The following is a 16,712-nucleotide window of genomic DNA, read 5'->3' on the forward strand; positions in this document are numbered from 1 at the left end:
ATACTTTCCACAGAGTTCTAACTTACCACCAGCAGCAGCACAATGCGTGATATGTTAACAGGTCTCTTAACTGAAAGAACATGGGGTTGTTGAGGCAAAACTGGAGTAAAATATTACAATTTAACTTTAGTTAATTAAAAAAAAAAGTGCTTTAACCAATATGCATTTTGATGGGATATTTAAGGTGCCGAGCGTTGTTGAAGTGAATGCAAATATGATAGGAAATAAGTCGTCCACCAATATAGTTTTTTTATATATATGGATAGATATAGGATTTACCCATATGCTGACTCTCAAACACATTTATACGCTACTAAACTTCTCTCTCTCTATCAGTATGTTTTCTTTTTAATAGTTTATATGTGTTCCCTCTTATCCTTGATATTGCTTGAGAAAAATTTTGAAACATGAATAGCCCTCATACATGTATTCAGACGAACAGGTGAATACTATTTCTGACCAAGCCTACTTCTGTGCCACCAAAATTACGAAATAGCCGTTAGGTGATACACAGTACTGTAGTGCATTCATTCATTGTATACAGATATGCACCCATGCAAGTGTATACTTGATGCATATGCACATATGAAGGGCGGGTGTTGACCACAAAGTGCCAGATAACATATTTCTTTGAAGTCAACATGAGTTGCCTTTGGCAACCGGTTTTATTTCCATAATATTCTGAGTGAAATGGGATATTCAGTAAGAAAATGTAGTGCAGGAGTTAATTTTATCCATCAGAAACTAATTGCTGATGTTTATTATGAGTAAAACGGAAAATGTCTTGCACTGCTTGTACCAAGATGCTATTTGTATTATCATATGCTTATATCGCTTCGTTTGTTTCTTTACATCAGATTATTCTTTACCCTTCCTTCTGTAGAAAATGTGGCAAACTCTGTATGTAGCATAAGCCGATTTTAAGCAGATCTAGCATGTCATTTTTCTGTTTGATCATTTCCTGCAAAGCAAAGCCATTTCAGGCAATATCCACTAGATGTCGAGTTCTCCCAGGAAGTGCTGCTATTGTTATGACTCTGCTGTTTGCCCTGAAGCATCTAGGAAAAGAATGTGAGATTTATTGACATAACAAAAGAATAATTTATTACAATTCAGAACTGCAGAGCACTGCCATCGCATAACAAAATATACAATTATGTAACTGAAGAAACGCAAGAAATGAAGCAACACCAATAAGAGATATATGACAAAAGATTTGAATTTAGCTGACAACACTTGCAGTTACTTCCAGTCACATCACTGTCAAAGGAGCAAGTACATCAAGTCAGCGGAGGCAATTACAGCCTGAATAAAGCTCAGTTCACATGCAGATACAGGCAACAGCTTTTGTCCACTTCCTTCCCTGGTCTCTTACAATAAGCATATGAATAAGGTAATGCATCTAAATCAGAGATTTGGCTGTGGGTAACATTACCAGATGTGCCACTCTGTATGTTCATGTTCATTTTAGATGAATAATGTATACTGAATAACTGCCAAGTCTTGAGTTTTGTGTATCACTTCGATCTACTTGTGCCTCTGGTGCTGGGAATTCAAGGACTAATGGGTTCAGAGCTAACAGAGATAAGCTGCTGTGCCTTTGGGCTCTAATATCAGGCTCGGGGAATGTTACAGACACTCAAACATGCTGATGAAGACTGTACTGAAGAGTGGAAGACAAGAGTGAATAAATTGGCAAGTAAAGATGGGAAAATAAGATAAGGTCATTCATGGAGTTTGAAGATCTCACACGTCACAAAAACCAAATTCAGATAAAACACCTTCGTTTTTTTAATATGTTGTTTCAGCTCATTGGGATCTTTGAAGGACGTTGATAGGACAGTTGTATTGTTTCTTGGAGGAAAGCACAGCCGAGACCGACAGTGTCTTGTTGGTCGGAGTTTGGCGCCCCCTAGCTGGGAGACAGGGCAGGACTTGGCTCTGTGCTGATGTTGACCAAATACTCACTGGACTTGAGACTTGCCAGTGACTTACAGCTGGGTAGAGAAGCCAAAGAACCACATAGACCGAGCATAGAGGGAGTGTTGTCTTTAGCTGGAGAGGAGAGGAGAGGAGAGGAGAGGAGAGGAGAGGAGAGGAGAGGAGAGGAGAGGAGAGGAGAGGAGAGGAGAGGAGAGGAGAGGAGAGGAGAGGAGAGGAGAGGAGAGGAGAGGAGAGACATTAATTAGTAATCAGTATTCAGACATGATTGTATTGTGCGTTAATCTGTGTGTTTTTACCTGCTGACCAGGCTGTGTCTCCATTCTGATTGCCGTCTTCCTTCTGAGAGTCAGAGTTCAAACTCACATCAACTGAGAGGTCCAAACTGTGAAAACTTCTCCTAAACCCAAAAACATAATTTTATGATTAGATTGACTAGACTGAGTGGTGCTTTCCTGTGGGTCTTCAAATTTAGAGTCAGTGCTTACCGACGGAACAGCTTTACATTTCCTTGTTTGTTGGTGGCTTGTGCAGTTGTCCACTGGAGTGGAATACACAGTCCTTTTACCAAATGAGAGGACTCACAAGGAATGATGCCAGTGCTGCACAACGTACCAGAATAAAGCCATTAGAGACTTCCGTAGTAAAAAAATAATTCATTTAAAATACATTTATTTCATTCTAAGTATAGTTCAAATCTATTAACATATTTACTCACATATCGCTCGAGACTTCCTGATCACTGCTGATGAGGATTGTATGATCTTTGAGTAATATCGGTCTTTAAATGCAAGATATTTAAGGAGTACCTGAAGTATATTTGCAATAGTTCCACTTTAGCACAATCAAATACTTCAGTATATCTTTAGATGGACCTCAGCACTTTAAATACAAAATTAGTTGTTCCAATTTAGCAGACTTTAAGTACTACTATACTAGTTTAGTACACCAAAAGTACAATGTCAGAGTCTCTTTATTAAGCACATAAATATGTAAATGTATTGGTAGTATACTTAGCATGCAATAAATGTATTTCAAATACATTTTAGTATATTTATTTTTCACTAGGACTCTAATTGACACAAATGCAGAGGGTGTGATAGTGTGTGTGCATACAGTTGTGCCTGTAGCTCCAGTATAATGGCCTCCAGTTCTTTCTTCTCCTGTTGACTCTGGACCTGTAGTTCTTCTAGTTTAGCATCAAGCCGCTTGTTCTCAGTTTCTACATTTTTCAGCTGGGATTCCCTCAAGCGGACCAGTTCCTCTAAATAACCCTAAAATTACAGGGATTTATGGATTAGTATTTGAATGCACTATTTCTGCTTTAATCAGCTGTGTTTTAGAACATAGTAGCTGGTTTCTGTCTGATCCAAACTGGTCATTAGTTGCTTGCTAGAGCATCTTGGACCAGCAAGAAACCAGCTACCAAGTTAAGATGGATTTTTCAGTAGTGAACATGTGGGTCAACCAAATCACCCAGTGACTGGAAGTCAAAAGCTCCCAATACCTTCTGGGCATACACGATCTTGAATCTTTGCTCCATCTTTCGGCATTTGTTGCTCCAGGTCTCTTCGTCTGTGACCAAAGGAATGTAAGGATGCTCAGCTACACTCTCATCACTGGCACTGCTGTCCACACTGCGGCGGTCTTCTTCATCACTCAGGTAGTCATAGCTGCAGAAGCAGTAATGATATTAAAAGGCTACTATAAGGTTTAGGATTTGTGTTTGGTCAGCAGATGAAAACCTACCTCTGGGTGAACTTCAGGTAAGGTGTGTAGTCGATCACTGCAGGTGTCTTTCCATCCAAAACTTCTCCTTTTAGACAGAAACTAATGGTGGAAAAAAAGACAAACAGTCAGTATCATATCACACTATTCTAATTAGTGCCACTCTAGTGGCAAAGAAATGACACATTCCTGAAGAAAACACATTCATGCTTAAGTGTCATTTGTGAGTTGTGAGCATGAATGCAGTGTTTTTACCTGAAGTCAATGGCACTGAGTCCAATTAGCATCCCCGTCAGAACGGTAGCCTCCTCCCTTAGCATTATGGCACCATCATCATAAAATCTCCTGCAGAGCAAATATAAATTTACAAATCTATTCAATTACTCTGAAATTATAAAGACAGCTGTCAAACTCATTGGAAAGAGAGCAGAGTTATGACCTGGTTGTCCGAGTGTCTCTTAACGCAGTTGCTACATATTCAGACAAACGCTTCTCCATCAAAGCTACACGAATCCATGCTCGTCCCTGTAAGACAACGAGAGAGTAAACAGTTATAAATAAAGCTTTGCTAGTGAAGCAGGATGGAAAAAATCAGCACACCAGCATCCCATTGTGGGGAGCAGAATCCAAAACAAAACACATGCTATGCTAATCATCTCAGGAGGGTAAAGATAGAGTGCTTGAAGATGAAAGTATCTTGCCTTTGCTCGCGATGTGCTAATGTTCTCAATGCTCTCAATGCTACTGATGCAGTTGTTGTGGACTTTACTGCAGGCCAGACGGATATAGTCCCAGAAACTCCTCTGGCCATCTGAACTGAACCAACCACCTGGACCTGATAATATGAAATCAGCACAGATTATTACGAGTACCAACACACATAGGGAATTGACCCTTCGCAAGCCATGCTGCTCTCACGCCACACATCATGCTCTCACACAATGAAAAATACATCGCGGAGCAAAGAGGAAACTGACAACACGCTGACAAACAAGACAGAGCAGGTTACTTCTGGTAGGAAACAAATTGTGTCATTTTTGAAAGAAATTCAAACAATAAATACCGTTTTGTGGCTCTTTAATGTGTCATGACAGATCACTGTAGCGCCTCAGTTCAAGCGGCACATGAACTGATCATCTTTTCATATTTACTAGTTAAAGCATGGAATAAACATGAATGAATATCAGAAGGTATTTTATTTCAACCACGGAAAGACGTCAATACACACCATTTTTCAAGTTTAAGTCCACCGAATTAATCTATATTCTCCTGTCTAATTTGTTAGTCGGACAAAATGGTGGATTCTGCGTTATTATTAGTCAGATCTGTCAGTCAAGCTCCCTGCAAAGGGTCAGTTGATAGGGAAAAGTTGTTTAATAATATACCTTTGAAACGATGACTGAGGATGTGCTCCAAAATTGCTGCAAAGTTAATGAACTCCTCCGATGAGTCATCAATAGGCTCTGCAGTGTACTTTTCCAACAACGTCTTCACAGAGAACCTGAGAGAGAAAGACAGAGTAACAGAGAGGCAATATATAGTAAGTTTAGTTATCTAGATATGCTACATAACGCATCCGATTTGGAAAGTCCAAATTCATCAGAAAAACAAAACCATGCAGTGATGAAATACCACACTTCGCTAACAGTATGATTTGCATCTTACAGACGGACACAAACGCTAGCATCGGTGCAGGCCCTGCTCAACGCTGCTATTCTGTCTGATGTAAAGATAGGCGTTTCGGGAGCGGTGCCACTGCGGACTGCTGAGGTCAATCCCAATTGTCTTGTGTGCTAGACAATGCCCTTTTGATGCCATATTCACGTTACCACTCCTGCCATCACAATTGGAGTCCTTGTGCCCCTGCCAACAGCTCTATGCTACTTGTCGGCGTGGAGACCTTTGTCCTCGCCTGGGTTCCATTCCATCCTCTGCGCCTGTTGTTGTTTTTTTTAAAAGCAACAGTATAGTGAGCGAATCTCCCTCGTATCCTAACACACTCACGCTCACTTTCCCCACCCACCCACTTGCTGAATTGGTGGTGTGATCTATTTAGGGCTGTCCCGATACTGTGTACAGTTTTCTCCCAGAACAGTCAAACCTGCAAGGCGATGGCATGCTAGGACTCTAGCCCACTCAAAGGGTAGAGAAAACAGAGAGAGAACTGAGAGTCTGAAGACCTGACGACCTACATGCCTTCATGGGGAACACCAGTATTACGGAAGGGAAGACTGCCCTGTCTGTGGGCGGCTCTTCAATAGCCCGGGGCAAGACTTCCATCACCATGGGCAAGTCCTCAATCACCCGTGGGGTCACCACTACCTCTATGGGCGAATCTACCATAACCAGAGGCAAGACCACCATCTCCCTGGGCAGAGCCAGCTTCAGCCGAGGCAAAACTACAACCTCCTTCCGCAAGGCCCTCATGCCCAAACGCCGGACCAAGTAAATGGAAAGGGGATCCACAAACGCTGAAACAAAGACTTCAAAAGCAAGAAAGAGCACTGAGAAGGACAAGACAACTGATACACAGCAAGAGGACGACTCAAAATCCAAGGCTTTTCTTTCACTGAGAAAGACCTGCTTTACAAAAGGGAAAATCAAACTCATGAAAAGCAAGAAGGCCATCTCATGGGGGAAGACGGTTCTTTCGAGGAGCAAGACCAAACTGAGGAAGGGAGAGACTGCGTTTGTGGTGGGTACAACTACAATCACTCACGGAGAGACTACTAGTTCTTTGAGCAAGGCCACTTTAAGTCAAGGGGAGAAGTCTGTCACTGTAGTTAAGACTTCCCTCAAAAGAGGCAAAGAGACGCAATGGAATCTCTACTGGGATTTTCATCTGTGACTTAAAGACACAAATGTAACTGCAAACAGTATATGTACAGTATACGTGTATGTGTGTCCACAAAGATTAACTTTGTAGTAGAGCGTTTAAGCAGGTTGGATGTCTTGTAAGATGTAAGTGTTTGCCAGCTTGCTCTAGAATCGCACACAAATGCATTCTAGATGCAAAATGAAGAGTAAGTGTATCTAAAATTGGCTTGGAACTGAGCATAAAGTCTTTGTCACTGAAAGAGATACAGTTGATTTTAAGATACAGATTTGTCTGAGAGAACATGTTCAGAGATTAGACACCAATCTGATTTTCATGAAGAGAACATGCATGCATGTGTGAGGGTGTGCGCTGCCACAACTAGAATGGCTGTTATTGCTGTTCACATGCAGAAGGGTCTAAGTTGAATAATGATCCAGAATCCAGATCTGAGTTTCTATTTTGCAAGTGGAATTGTATCATCTGAGTGGACTAACCAAGTCACAGTAACAAGTTTTAACTTCAACCATAGCCTTACAATTAAAATTTGCATTGTTCGTTCTTTGACTTCTTAATCTTACATTAAATGTAGCATAAATTAACCAGTATAACAATAAATTAAATCCGAATTGTCAATAAATAGACCTTTGAAATGGTTAAAACATTGTTTAATGTGTCTATCTTTAAAATATTTTAGAGGGTTTTTCATTATGTTCATATTATTTTCATTATCCTTAAGCTGGGCACACACTGCTTGTCAAAATATACAACGTGAACCAAATCAGATGTTAGGTAAAAGCCACAGCACACTGTAATGTTTCTTTTATGTCAGACTGTGCAATCATAGCCAAGACCTTGGTCCCGGTCATTTCATCGACAGCTAGTAGACTTTGTCAGACAGCGGTCAGACTTTGTCCGTTTTAGATTTAATAACAAGCCAAATCTTACAGTGTGAACCTGGCTTTACCTAGTAGCTTACACAATAAGCAAGCATCTCAAGAACTGGCTATATAGGAAATGTTTTCATTTTCACAACTGGACAGAACAGAACTGAACAAAACACTTCAAACGATAACTTATTTGACTATACATTTTGGGGGTCTGACATAACATAAAACTCATGAAAGCAGACCACATCCTTGAGTCTCAGCAATCTGTGATGGGCAGTCAACACGATACCTTTCTCAGAAGCCATGTACAGTATAACATTGGATAGCGGTTCTAGGGAGGCACAATGCCACGAAACTGAGTGATGTCACCACCAATTGTGCCGTTCAACAATGTGTTCTTCAGTGCCTTGCTTTAGCGACGGGACAATGCAGTCTACTGTCCGCTCTGCCCCCAGATAGAACTAAGGCCTCCTACGGCAGCCTCTGTCCATTCACGGCACACAGGGGAGGTATGTGGCCTTGCGGAGCCCACGTTATACTGCTCAACAAGGGCTTTATGCTGCATGGGGGTTGCTCTCACCACGCTTAGCATTCTGGTCCCATCCCGACACTAGCTGTTTGGACTGTCACACCCAGCCAGACACTGTCTGTGTGCGTTGGGATGCGTTGCTGCCAGGGCACGCGATGAGCCATCATCACCTCATCCTGTAGAATCAGGAGAGCAGAAGATTCCCAAGGGAGATTTGAGAAAATTTAACCCTGAACGTGCTCCAGGTCAGGTTATCTAGGCTGGCTGCTGGAGGAGACCTCCTGGAGATTCTCCGCCGCCACCTTCGGTTCCGCCATGGGTAACACCAGTTTCACAGAGGGCAAGACGGCCCTCAGCCTGGGGAGCACATCGATCAAGAGAGACAAGACCAAGCTCATGATGGGAAACTCTTCTATCACCCGCGGGAAGAGCACAACATCCCTGGGCTCTTCCACCATCACCAGTGGCAAGACGAAGATCTCCATGGGTGGTGCCTCCTTCAGCCGAGGCACCAAGACTACGTCCTTCCGAAAGGCTTTTATGCCCAAGAGGAAGACTCTTTAACGGGGAGTAAGGCCGAATCTTTGGGGAGGGTGCAGGGTGCTGGGAGTGGGATGGGGGGACAGATTCACCAAGCTGGGAACAAATAAAACATAGGCGTACATCACCAACAGCTGAAGAAACATCATCATCATCAGAGCGTACATTCTGTGGAGATAAGTTATTGCATCTTGAATAATTTTTTGGCATTCAAAACAAAAACTTTACCTTTTGGACCAAGTCTCTATTTTGTTTACCTAAGATTTCTCTGGAATACATCCTGGATACAGGTTAGTAATTAATGAATCCAACTCCAAAGGATGATGGTTATGCCATGGACTTTTATTTGTAGCAATAATAAAATTATTTTGTGTAACGTAACAATTTAAATGGTGCTAATTAACATAGTTCATTATGCTACATCGATATTCCAAGGTTCTACAAGGATCACTGACCTTGCCAGCTTGGATTTCAGTTTAGCCATCTGTAGTTGTTTCATTGCTCCATCATTTGACCAGAGCAAAATTTGTGCAACTGTAATGACAACCCAGTTAGATTCGGATATTTTAAACAACAAACATTCTTGAGTTTTGGTTTTCTCTTTGGCTCTATGAATAAACCAAGAGGTGTTTTCCACAAGGGTAGGGCAATCCCACACCCTGAGAACAATGCTAATCATTGCAGGAAGGATAACTCCCAACACCAGCCAACCAAATACCTTGATTGGGCACTATGCCTGGTCACAAGAGCAGTGAAAAACACAAGGATATGACAAAGTGTGACAACTCTACAATGCGTAAATGTAAATATTAAGATGTGCAAGTCTCTGAGGGTCAGCAGGGTGAGGGCTAAAATGCTAATAGAGGAATGTGGCAGCAAAACTGTCTTGGTACGATTTGACACTGAAAAACAAACGTGCAGCCACTTAACAAATGGCTTTTGTGTCCTTGGACTCGCCCACTTTGGTAACAGGCCAAAAAGCCAGACCCTTCTATGAAATATTACTTCATAGCACTTGTTCTTAAGATTTTGTTAAGTTTTTTCAAGGCACCTTTAACTAGACGCTATGAATAACCTCCCAGTTCTGAATTGTTCTCATCTTTTAAAGCCTACAGATTACTGATTATAACTCAAGATTGTTTTTGTACCTCCTTCTTTCTGGTTATGCTTTGGTTCTCTCTCCTATACCCTTTCCATCAATCATCCCTATTTCCCTGTTCTGGCCCTCCTCTCCCAAGCCTGACCAATCATCCTTTCACTCTCACAATCTCCCTCCCACTCTCTGTTTTGAACTTTTTTAATATACTTCTTTCACCCCCTTCCCTCACCCTTCTTGTAGGCAGTACCAGCATTGTCTGCTAATTCTGGATAAGCTTTCCCACCCTTTCCATCCAATCAGTAAAAATCCCCGCAGAGAGACTGCAGCCTGAAAATACTTTTTAAAAGTTCATATGAATTACTATAACTGGAGGATAGTTCAGTGGGTTAGGTATGTGCTGGGAAGCTAAGTAAGTGAAAATGATTGTGTATTTGTGCACTCAGCCTCAGTTAGAAGTTAAAGTTGATCATGGAAGAACCAGTCAGAGGTCGCTGAGCTGGTGCCAAGACATGTTTGGTAAAATAAATATGATTTTGACATGTTCTAAGGAAATCAGATGGTCAGAGAACTAGATCTTAAGGATGGAGATGAAAATACAGCAATTGATACCCAATTCCAAACCTTTTAAAAATTTCTGTACAACACTGATCCCCAGCACCTTTAAGAGAAACAGAGAAGAGCTCATTTAAGGTAGAACACATTATCAAGACAATGATGTCCTTTTAAAAAACAAATGTCCCATAAGACATCATCTACAGTGACTTCTGTATACCATTTCAGATTCACAAAACTAAAGCTATTGATTGTACTAAACAAAGACTGACACTGAATTCAAATGCTCATCCTTGCAGAGTTCTTGAATCATCGGAGTCCACACCTTTACATTACTAGCTTCAGCTGTCTGGAAAACTTTCTCAAGGAGATGAGCAAAACTGGAAAGTCAAGACATGGGGACATCAACAAGAGCCTTTCTTTGGCCGCTGGAACTCTCACCTCTCACCTCTCAACTTTGACCTGGGAGGCAGTCATCATGCCCTATTTTACACTGCATCATGTCTTAAACTTGCCCTTTATCAATGATGATTGATGAATGCCATTCACTGTTACAGATCTCACGGTTCAAAGTACTGAGCTCTTGCCTTGTTACATTGAAAATGTTTGGAACACTCTTTTATCCAAAACAACTTACAGCGCATTCGAGGTATCCCATTAGTAAAAACCAACCGACAAACACGTAAACGTATTTCGTGTGCCCTTACATTGAAACCTTTATTTATCCCCTCTGAAACTGACATTTGTTTAGTCTGAGTGTAAAAACTGAAAAAGTAGAAAACTGAAACTGTGTAAACTGTGTGACTGTCTATAGTTATAGCATGTCAGTGATCCAGACTGTATGTGTAACCATTGAAAAAAGCAGCAGAAATGCAAGATCACTAATGTTTCGATCTTAGCTCAGAACAAACTCAGCTTTGAGATAAGTGGGTAGATTATGGGGAGTGAAAATAACCATGTTTCTGTTGGTCAGAACCCTTCTCCACAATGTCAGCAGCTCTCAGTTTCAACAAAGATGCTTTAGAGAACTATATTGGTTAGATTTGCTCCTGATTTCCAGTTTAGATCATCTAACATGGAGACTACACTGCCCGGCGTGATTTAAGGGCCAAATTCAAACATGTCCCTGACCATTTCAACCTGGTTTAAAGGTTGCTGAAGACTGAACAACAACTTTCATTAATGGGCATCTTACTGTGGACTGAGAGACATGACAATGGGAGTGAGGGTTTGATGATTGAGAGTGAAGGAAATAAACGTAATGGTCTCCTGATCTCAATGTACCAGAGAAATACAGACACGTGAGAGAAGCACGGGAGCTTTTAGCTATGTGTCTCTCGGAACACCAAGTAATCTGAGCTAATCACGATCCAATTAAGCAGTGTTTGAGATTTCTTTGCTAGCAGCCATTAATTAAGATTCTTTTTTTTTTTTTTTGTCAAGTCCTTCGTCCTGTGTAACTTGTCGTTTAATGTTTCAAACAGCTCTGGCATGGCCATACAAGAGATGTGGGAAGCGGAGAAAGGCCTCTGCCCTTTTCAACAAAAGCGTCTTTGTGTTTATAATAATCTGTGAGGTCTGAAGTCCATTTTTGTAATTCATTCTTGTTCATTTTTCCACACTGCATTAGCATAGCATGTGTTTCATGTGTTTAACAATTCCTACATTATGCCATCCAGATGGTAGAACCTTGGAAAGTTTGGTTCTAACCACGGTGCTGTATACTTAATAAATATGTGCTGACATTAATGAAGATCTATTTTCATTTTGTTCTCCATATATATATATATAAAATCCAAAAATACATTTTTTTGGAGAATTAATATTAACCCTTATAGAACGCATATTCTTATTTACTACAAGCAAAGAGATGGGGATGATTATGTCACAACAGCTCGCCACATCACAATCATCTCTTTGACTGCATTTCCATTATGACAACACAATGGTGCTGCTGTCCCAACAGGAGTGACAGTGTTCTGTGTCCATTCAGCAACTGTACATGGCCTATGCCTGGGGCGCCCCCAAACATGAATAATTCAACACCCACTTAATGTGCTGTACCAACCGACCGGTAAAGTGCAACTCTGGTGCAGTCCCTCACAGCCCTGCAGAACAGTATGCAGTGATGGAATTCAGTGTGTGCCTCATACGCTTCAGCCATGACTCACCAACGCACATTACACAGTGTGCTGGGACAAAATGTGCAATATGTGGCATTGGACTGAGACACTCCAATCTGTGAATGCAATGACCGGTGCACCATAAAGTCAAGATCCTTATGATGTGGATAAGGAAGAAAACATACTCACTTAAAAATAAAGGCTAAAGGGTGTTTTTGCAGTGATGCCATAGAAGAACCATTTTTGGTTCCCAAAAGAACCTTTCAGTGAACAGTTCCTAAATTAACCATTTTGAAGAACATTTGTGACCCTGGACCACAAAACCAGTCATTAGGGTCAATTTTGGTTTGTTAGGATAGGACAATATTTGGCTGATACAACTATTTGAAAATCTGGAATCTGAGGGTGCAACAAAATCAAAATATGGAGAAAATCACCTTTAAAGTTGTCCAAATGAAGTTCTTAGCAATGCATATTACTAATCAAAAATTAAGTTTTTATATATTTACAGTATATAGGAAATTTACAAAATATATGATCTTTACTTAATATCCTAATTATTTTTGGCATAAAAGAAAAATCGATCATTTTGACCCATACAATGTATTGTTGGCTATTGCCACAAATATACCTGTGCTACTTAAGACTGGTTTTGTAGTCCAGGGTCACATTTTAAAAATATAAAGTACCTTTTTTGACTATAAAAGAGCCTTTTCTGCATTTAAAAGGTTCTATGGAGCTATCAATACCAATACAAAACCTTTATTTTTAAGCCGTGTAATGGCTTTCAATTTCTGATTTGATGAAGCATCTGTAAACTACTAATTACTGAGGTTCAGATGAGATTTATTTAGTAAACCGACTTATTCACTGGCACGCTGAATGAATGACGCAAATGAAACAAAGTTGACAATACAGTCATTCTAGTGTGATTTGGAGATCAATAAAATAATACAGAGGAAAATGCATGCCTACACAGAGATTTGCATTTGACATTTTAATTATTATTATTTACAGTAAATGCAAAGGGAAATCAACATGATATCTATTTGGCTATTGGTTAACATCATCCAATAGCCTGTGTGTGTGTGTGTGGGGGTAATTTATTTAAAAGATGAAGAGAAAATATTCCATGCACTGATAATGAATCATGCACAAAAGAACAGGAACGTGCATTAAGTAGTAAATGGGGTTAAATTTTGATTTTTATATGGACTTAAACAGATAAATAGAGTACAAATAAGTCTCTGTGTCATACTGTAGTGCACAACATGAAAATGGTCGGATGGATGTAATGACGTCATGGGTGCTGGTATGAAATAAGGGTCCGACGTCCTTAAAGGGCCTCATCTTCAATATTAAGCTTTTACGCAAAACAAAAAGTAAATAAAAAATATGCTATATCCTATAACCTATGTTCAAGTTAATAAAATATATAATGAAAAATGCAATTAGAAATATACCTGATGACAGTTTTAATTACCTAGGCATTGGTATATTACAAGCTAATTGAAAACACGCTTCGTGGAAAGCGGTTCGCTGTGTGTCATGCAATAAAACTACCTGCAGACGGTGATGAGATTCTTGCGTTCCACGCCGATGTTTCTAGAGGAGGATTTTTTCGACGTTAGACCCATAGCCATTGCGGTCTGGAAACAGCCTGACTTCATTCGGCGGAGGCTGCATCGAGCCTCTGGTTTCCCGGCGCGGCTCAGACCCCTCCCTCCTTCCGCCGCGCTGCCGCTGTGCGTCCACTCCGGCTGAGGACACCGGGGCTGCTGGGCGACAGGGGCACAAAAAGACATGCTCTGAATGTTTGCACTTTCACAAGGTGGCTCTCAGACAACTGAAGTGTAATATAATCAGCAAGCATTCAGAGAAGTTCGGAACGCGCGCGCACACACACGCACGCATGTGATTTTAAATGCAGATGATAACAGTAGGCCTACTAAAATAATAACGATTTATTTATGATTTAAAGAGTTAAAACGTTGTGCAGCGGTTCAAATTAATCATATTGATACAAATTAGTATCAGCTAAATGCGTATCAGGTAAACCTTTTTTTCTTTTCTTTGTTTGTCAAAACTAAAGCCTGTAACTAAATACTGTACCAACCAGTTTGCCATGATTAAACCCAACATAACTGTAGTCACACTTACCAGAAAATGTACGAAATGTATAGCAAAACAGAATGCGTGTTATTTATATTCAATATATTTTTAATTTTGCAAGTTGGTGGGTTATCTTAGAATGAAAACTGTGGCAACCAAGGTTGGTCTCCTCCTCTAAAATTTTGAGGGAAACACCTGAAATAAGAAAATATCCACATAATAATTTCTTATTGAGTCAGCAGTTCTGTGTAAAATAATGCGCCACGGGCCTTAGGATGATTCAGCTTTCAAGGTATCAACGAGCTGATCTCGATTTTATTAGATTATAAAGCAAGTGTAAAAATTGACCACCAGGGGACGCCGTTTATCATATTTTTCAGACCTTCACGGGTCCAGCTCATTCATGATCTCAGAAAAGAGATTCAACCCCTAAATTAACCATAAATCTAGATTTAGTTTTATTAGTCGAATAATGGAAGTGCACGACAGTGTAAAAGCCTCTTGGTGTTTCACTTACCGGAAACTAATGGGCTGATGTATGAACACACAATTTAGGTTTGAAATGGTTCATTTAAATGACACTTATACGTTAACATTAATTAAAAAAACCTATAAAAAGATTAGATATTACATTTTATAACTACAGACCATAAGACAGCAATGAAAAAAATTGCTAAAACGTTTCAGACCATTCAGGTTTCTGATTTTACTTCTCTTTTTAAGATACTACTAATAAAACTTTAAACAAGGAGTATAGAAGACCAAGAGGCGAAACTCGGATGCTGTTTTTGGGTAACAGCCACTAGGTGGCGCTTCGGTCGCGCGGCCGCAATTTTGGGGTGAAAATTCCAACTGGACAGCAGCACATACACAGAAATAAACAGAACAACAACGAAAGAGAGGTCAAAGTGGAATAAAAGAACGCAATGTTGGGCAATCCACTGCAAAAACTATCAGTGTGACAGTAAAAATGTTGCCTTTCATCGTTTTCCCAAAGACCCTGACAGGTGAATATTCACAAGTGTAAAAATATTGTGTATTTTGAAGTGGGACGCCGCTTTGTCTTATGCACCTGCTGACGTTAACTGTCTAGTAGTAAACTTAAATCTTTTTAGGAACTGCAGGTCCTAGCCATAGAAACCATAATAATGATTTATATGGATATGACACTAAGTTAGAATGAGCTTATACAACTTTACACATTTACAATTACTATATTATTATTTACTATTACTCCAGTAGGTCTGAAATATATATTGCACGTTTTAGTCCCCTGGAACACACTACAAACATGATCTAGAACATGATGCACTGCTGTCTGTCATAATTAAATAATTAAACATTTTTGGAGAAAGTGGCTGTAATGTGTTTACATGAAAAGTTTTTTTGTTTATAGTCTTCCTTTAACAGACATATAAGACAATACTTCAAAAACAGTTTACTGTCAAGATGTTATTCCTGTTATATATTTATTGTCCAACATTCCTAATTTTTCTGTCATTAATTTAATTTCATATGTTGGTATTAATTCAGTGGTTGTAATACTAACACTTGAACTTAAAATATGTTCAAGTTGAAAATACTGACAGTTTCTGACAGATTCAAGAGAGCAAAAGGTTTTGTAAAAAAGGAAGACTGTTAACAGGATTTGATGATCGCTCGTCTAGTGATTGTATGTTATTGTTGTCTGGCTGGCTTTCACTACTTTTAAAGCAAAGAGCTTATACTGACAAGTAGGGTTGTAACGGTATGAGATTTTCAAGATATGATAATCGTCTGAGAAAATATCACGGTATATATTAAACTATAATTCTTATCAGCAATAATGACTCTTATAAGAATAAGAACAAGTTATTTGAGTGAACAAATCCTTTATTACAACAAACTTGAAACCATTTTAATGAAAGTGAATTTAAATGAACAGCCAAGTGAATGCGGAAAGAAGTTGCATATGCGCAGGTGAGATTTTTCCTTTTTTTTTTTTCTTTTCTACCGTAGATATGCAAATGTTTACGGTATGATAACCGTGCATGTTCAAACCGTGATAAACCGTCATACCGGTATAGCGTTACAACCCTACTGACAAGTAAAGTAAATGTAGCGTAACCGCCTTTGACCTTTCACTCTGATATCAACGAAAGCCTACACGGGAGAAGCACGCGGGCCAGTCCTTTATCTCTTCTGATGTGCTGTTTTACAGAGCCTCTGCCCTTTGCAGAGATAAGCGTGCTATCTGAAGTCAAGACACCGTTCATGGAAGGCCCCAAATTAAGGGGCTTTTTTTTTTTTTTTTTTACTTCACGTTAAACATAACTAAGAAAAGATAATTTGGGAATAAGGAAACCAAGAGTCACTGACATGGTGTTTCAATACTAAAGAAACA

At 39.8% G+C, this 16,712-nt stretch overlaps 1 protein-coding gene across 2 annotated transcripts; it reads right to left on the minus strand.

Moving 5' to 3' along the window:
* Positions 1–1,074: 1,074 nt before the first annotated feature.
* rundc3aa (RUN domain containing 3Aa) lies at positions 1,075–16,648 on the minus strand. 2 transcript variants are annotated; one of them, XM_058769029.1, is made up of 12 exons: positions 14,378–16,648; positions 13,781–13,992; positions 5,055–5,170; positions 4,371–4,504; positions 4,109–4,194; positions 3,925–4,014; positions 3,691–3,771; positions 3,449–3,614; positions 3,058–3,215; positions 2,430–2,543; positions 2,241–2,341; positions 1,075–2,055 (listed from the first exon to the last, which is right to left on the minus strand). In XM_058769029.1, the coding sequence occupies exons 2-12, from the start codon at positions 13,885–13,887 to the stop codon at positions 1,913–1,915; spliced, it is 1,296 nt and encodes a 431-aa protein (XP_058625012.1). In that variant the 5' UTR covers positions 13,888–13,992; positions 14,378–16,648; the 3' UTR covers positions 1,075–1,912. The 2 variants fall into 2 exon arrangements, with proteins under 2 accessions (XP_058625012.1, XP_058625011.1); XM_058769028.1 differs by lacking the exon at positions 14,378–16,648 and having other exon boundaries at positions 13,781–14,348.
* Between the last annotated feature and the right edge of the window lie 64 nt (positions 16,649–16,712).

This window comes from Onychostoma macrolepis, chromosome 03 (assembly GCF_012432095.1).
Source record: "Onychostoma macrolepis isolate SWU-2019 chromosome 03, ASM1243209v1, whole genome shotgun sequence".
Classification (NCBI taxonomy): Eukaryota; Metazoa; Chordata; class Actinopteri; order Cypriniformes; family Cyprinidae; genus Onychostoma; species Onychostoma macrolepis.